The sequence below is a fragment of the Etheostoma spectabile genome, chromosome 9 (genome assembly GCF_008692095.1).
Source record: "Etheostoma spectabile isolate EspeVRDwgs_2016 chromosome 9, UIUC_Espe_1.0, whole genome shotgun sequence".
Classification (NCBI taxonomy): Eukaryota; Metazoa; Chordata; class Actinopteri; order Perciformes; family Percidae; genus Etheostoma; species Etheostoma spectabile.
The window spans coordinates 6,609,662-6,615,678 of NC_045741.1; the positions used below are offsets into that span (position 1 = coordinate 6,609,662).

At 41.2% G+C, this 6,017-nt stretch overlaps 1 protein-coding gene across 1 annotated transcript; it reads left to right on the top strand.

Annotated features, from left to right (window-relative positions):
- Positions 1 to 2,880: 2,880 nt before the first annotated feature.
- Positions 2,881 to 4,999, top strand: LOC116695829 (interferon-induced protein with tetratricopeptide repeats 1; the record flags this gene model as incomplete). The annotated part of the gene is made up of 1 exon (XM_032526316.1): positions 2,881 to 4,999. A coding segment is annotated over one exon (1,335 nt), but the record flags the coding sequence as incomplete, so codon positions are not given.
- Positions 5,000 to 6,017: the final 1,018 nt, after the last annotated feature.

Consider the following 6,017-nt stretch of genomic DNA (forward strand, 5'->3'; position numbering starts at 1 on the left):
TTGATTTTTTTGTTGTTGCTTTTTCCGATGTTTTTGACACTTTTTCTGATTTATTTGTCACTTTTTCCAGCTTTTGGTGCTTTTAAAAAAAAATCCTGAGCTGGTTTAATAACAGGTTTTACACTTATTCTTGCAATTCATGGTCAACGAACCTCATTTATACTACATTGTACATGAGTTTTTAGTTAAGAAGACAGAAATTATGAATTATTTTGACTAATAGTTAGGATCAGAGGATGTTGAGTGGATCTCAGATGGGTAGATGTCAAAGTTAAGTCCGGATACTGTTTTGAAAAAGAATTCAAATGCTATAAGATTAAATAAAACACACAAAAAAGTTCAATGAAAGTAATCATTAATGTTACCTGAAGAACGTATGGAATCATCCATGTTATTTTTGGGCAATTTGGTTGAAAGAAATCTCATATTTCTGATGTAAAACACTTTGAAACGGGTCAGTTTGACCCGAGGACAACACAAGGGTTAAATAGATGAAAGATATTTATATGTCACACAAATACAGTTATTAAATTACATTTTCTGTTGAACTCCTTTTTAAATTGTATTTCAATTGAATTCTGGTAAAACAATAACAAGGACTCATTATCTCAGGATAGGTAATTATATATATTATACAGTAAATACAATATCGAAATATGTGCAAACAAATGTAAAAACACAAAAATATTGACAAAATAAAGTTGAACATGTTATTATTTCATTTTGTTATTATGTGCATGTGTACAGACAAGGCTGGCAGCACCAGTCAGACACGTTTCTGAAAATGCAACACAGCCGCCACACAGGCGCCACGCAACCGAAACGCCACCCTCACGCCAGGCCGGCGGCGTGCAGGAGCCCTTAGGCATCGGGTAGTCAACACACAAAAATGAGATCTCCCCGGTATGCCAAGTGTGGCTTTGCAAGATCCAACTTGCCCGACCATATCTACCCTGCCACGGTGCGTCGACCAATCACACGATCAACCACCAAAAGTTGACATTATTGAGAAAAAGTTGAGATCACTTTGAATAAACGGTTCATGATTATAGCGTGTAACTGGTTTTTACTCGAGATAAACTACAATAGCAACAACAGGATGAAAACAGGGATGAAGAAAAGGATGAAACTACTGGTGACGTGTTGAAACCAACTTTCATTCAGCATGGGATAACAAAAGCTGTATCTATTTGTTTATATGGGCTGTATTTCTATAGCGCTTTTCTAATCTTAACAACTACTCAAAGCACTTTGACATAGTACAGGAACCATTCACCATTCACACACATTCATACAGTGTGGTCGAGGCCTGTAGAGGCGGCCACAGACTTCAACCTTCTTTCAGTTCAGTGCTCCCCTTTGGAACAGACTACAACAATAACTAGATTTTCGCTGAAAAATCTGGAGATACTTGATGATCTGATCTTAAGTCGTGGCATGTTGTGCTTCTTGACGCTGACAGACGGGGCCGAAGGTTGCTGTTACTTTGGAAAAGAAGTCAGCTGGGTCCAAATCCAGTGCTCGACATTGCATCATTTACGAAGCCATAGAAGTTAAATATTACTGATTTATGGTGCCGCTCCCACAGCAGCAGCGGACATAGTGTGAAGAGCAGAAACCAGCGACTCATAGTCAGCAAACTACGGGTAACGGTGGGACGATGAGGTGAGTGTCTGCTCTGGTTTGTCGTGTCTGTGATCAGTAACAATTTTAATAAGTTCAACATTATGGATTGAAAATCTCTGATTTGATTTTGCCCTGCGGACTTTCTTCAAAGATACATTCTCTTCTTCTTCTCTTCCTTTTTTCTCTCCATGCCATTTCTTCCTTTGTTTCTTGATCTATTTCCTTCTCTTCTGTCCTTTCGTCCGACTTTTGTCCCTTTCATCCCTATTCTTCAGTGTTACCATCACCCCCCTTTATTCCTTTCTATCTTCTTTTCCTCCTTGCTCCTTTTTATATTCTGATCCCTTTTTCATACACTTCTTCATCGTTTTATCCAGTATTTGTGACTGTCCTCTTTGGTTTCTTACCCCATTTCTTTGCTCTTTTGTTCCTACTTCTTTCCTTCATTATCCTCCTCCCCATTATCCTCGTCCCTTACCTAAAGTCGGATATTCTTCCTTGGTTCACTCCTTCCTTCTTTCTATTCTTCCTTCTCATCAATTTATTCTTACTTGGTTTATTTCTTCCTTCTAGGGCTGAAACAAATAGATTTTCATTTGAATTGTTCAATAGCAACAGATACAATCCAGAACCAATCTCTGTCTTTATCATTTGAAACTAGAAGACCAAAGCGATCCATTGGTACTATGTCATGTGCTACATGTGGCGAGGTCCCTTGACCTCTCAGCTCAAGATATCTGAATGAAATGTCACTCAATATTTGTCACTTTATAGTGTTGACGGCTGTAGCTTGTTCATGGTAAATTAAAAGTACATTAATGTAACTGCTTTGCAGGAAATTCTCAATGTAAACATTGATACTTTTATAATAATGCACAAGGTTAGAGGGAACCTTGCACTATTGTAGAATCTCTATCAAATCTAAGCAACATTTGCAACTGAAATATCCCAAATCAACATTGATTCAGGGATTGGATAGAATAAGATCCTCGAAATTTGAATCTGGAAATTAAGTGGCGAGACCAAGCCCTACCACAGTTCCTATTTCTTAATTTCCCCCATCCTTCTTTTCCGCCTTGATTTTCACCGCTCTGATGCTTCTGTGTCCACACCTTCCTTGCTTTATTGACTCCTTTCTTGTGTCCTTACCTTTAAGTTCTTCATTATTCCTTCCTTTCTGCCTCTACATGAAGATGATCACATATGCAAACATAGCACGCCACAGAGCGCAAAGTATTACTTTACTGCATTTGACATTTGTTATTGTTAATATCCATCAGTGATGCTCGGACCCAAGCAACACTGGCGTCCAAACTGGAGGCCCTGCAGTGCCATTTCACTTGGAATCTGGACCCAGGCACGACTAAACTTTTCCGTCTCAGGGACCAGCTGAAGGACATCGGCACAGAGGAGGGATACAGCTGGCTGGGTCACATTTACAACCTGCAGGGGTTCATTCACTACCAGCTGGGGTTCACCGAGGACGCCCTGCGTTTCTTCAGCAGGGCAGCAGAGGCCTTCCGCCAGATGAGAAACACCGTCTCAGACGAGGGTCCCTGGTTGGTGGTGAACCACGGCAACCTGGCGTGGCTGCATCACCACCTGGGAGACCAAGCAGAGAGTCGGGCTTACCTGTCGAAGGCTGACGACTTGACGAATGAATACCCATCTCCATCCCAGGACCAGCTCCATCCAGAGATCTACGCAGAAAAAGCCTGGACTCTGATGAAGTTTGGCACTGAAAAAAAGCTTCTGGCTGCCGATTACTTCCAGAGAGCCATCAGGATGCAGCCGGACATGGTGGAGTGGCACAGCAGCCATGTCATAGGGTTAGTGGATACTTTTAAGCACAGCAACAAAAAGTTGGGGGCTGACATCTTGGAGAAAATGAAAATCGCCAAGGAACACGATCCAGAGAACTTGTACCTCGCTGCTCTGTACCTTGAGGCATGTGCTACAAAGGGAAAGCAAATTGAAAGTAAAGCACGTGAGTTGGGCAGCAGGGTTTTAAGAAAACCCATTAGCAGCTACAGTGGTATCAAACCTTTACTTAGGCTCTACAGAATGTATGTATCTCCTGATGAGGCCATTGATTTGGCTGAGGAAGTTCTGGAAAGACATCCAGATGAGCGATATCTGAAGAGATGTGCTGCAATCTGCTACAAAAAGAGGATCTTTTTCCACAAGGACAATCCCCTGGAGCACAGCCTGATCGACAGAGCCATCAATCTCTATGAGGAAGTGATTCCTCTTTACCCTCTTTCTTCACTCAAGAGAAAAATATCTCTTGCAAACATTTACGCAGAGTCAAAACACCGAGCTAAAGCTGACCAGATATACGAGGAACTGCTGGCGAGTGATCTGGATGCTGAAGGGGCACAGATGCTTTACAACTACTATGCCAAATATGTACAGTCCATCCGAAAAGAGAGCTACAAGTCGATAGAATATCACATGATGGCGGCGGCGGTACCGCAACAATCTTCCTATCGTAATCACAGCATCAGAACTCTGGAGAGGATCAGAGAAAGAAACAGAAACCGAATGTGTGGAGAAATACATGAGTTTCTGAATAACCTAAAAGACTAATGCCACTTTCAAATGCATGGTACAGCTCAACTTAACTCGCTCTTTTTGTTTTGGTTGTCCATTCACTAAGGTTTGAGATTGTAGCCCTGCAGGTACTTATTTGGTAACACCTTGGTCGAGGTTCCGACTGAGCTGAGCCAACACTAGAAGAGTTGGAGACCATTGGTTGGTTAGAGAGAATCGTCACTAGCGGAACATGGTATCTCCTGCACAAACCCATCTTTTCCAAGTTATCGTCAATAGCGGCCGCAATTATTTTATTCACCCCGCTCAGCTTTTACATAGTGACAGCCTAAAACATTATGCTGTTCAATACACATTTTGATGCTACTTAAACGCCTGTGCTGCTCTACAGTTTAGTGTTCCAAAATGGATGTCATAAGAAGCCGAAGCTGCTTGTGTAACTAGTCAACATCACACTTGTCAGCAGGTAACATTAGCCTACCGTTAGCTAGTAGCTACCTAAGACTGTTAAAATGCTGACATCTCAACGGTGTAACATGCTCTGTATTTCAATGGATGATTCCAAGGTTCAACAGCCTGCAGCTGAAGACACAGAGGAGACTAGCTGCACTGTGGCCACTGCTGCTGTCTCAGTTGTTGGAGAGACAACACAGAAAGGACTTAATGGAGCGTTCACTTGCAACTCTTAAGCTCATTGTGCATTCAAAGTTATTATAAAACACCTTTCTATCTAACTATCTAGTGGTTCTTCTTTTTGTCATATAACATCAATTGACTGGTGAAATAAGTCATTGTTATTGTTAATACATTTTAATTGAATTATTTAAATTTGAGCATATAGCCTTAGTAATGAATGGTGGGACAAGTCGTCCGAAGTGCGGGTGAACGCGTGGTGGTGCAGACCGGAGCTGAGGGTGTTCCCACCTGTCCTGCATTGAGCTTGTTAGGTCTGAGAGTTGAAAGGGGAGGAGCTCCAGTCTTGTCAAAAGGGTAAAAACACAAACGGTTCATGCAATAAAAAAGCTGCAATAAAAACTTAAGCATGCAACACTAAAACCCTAAAAACACATGCCATAAGTCAATTAAAAAATCATTACAGCAATTCACATGCACTTTTATTAACTGTCCAAAATCCACTTTTGACACACACACACACACACACACACACACACACACACACACACACACACACACACACACACACACACACACACACACACACACACACACACACACACACACACACACAGATAAATAGACACACACACACACACACACACACACAGACAGATAGACACACACACAGAGACACACACACACAGAGATAGACAGACACACACTCAGAGACATATCTTTTGTGTGGGAGACTGGGGTTTGATTCCCACAGCGGTACCTCACCCAATGAATTCCCCATGAATACAGTTAACCCCTAGAGATGGCCCAGGGGATATAGACTGGGGTTTGATCCCCACTCTGGTACATCAACTCTGACAAAGGCGTTTAACCCATTATGATTGTTGTATTATTCCATATGTTTTTTGGTTGTCCTTATCTTCTGCAGACTTTCAGCTATTAAAACCATTCAACTTTTAAAATCTAGCTCTAGCTCCTTATGGTGTAGTGGTGTTATCCATCGTTATTAAAACCATTCCTACCTTTTTCAACTATTACTACTTAAGCTTCTTCTTACTGATTTAAGCTATTTGTCCAGTTTAGCTTTAGCGTTTAATTTTGTTTTTTATTTTTTCCACATCTTTTTTTACATTAGTGGTGTTAGTCAACTCAAGCTTACAACTTTTACTGACTTAAGCTGTTCAACCAGATTAGCTTTAGCAATT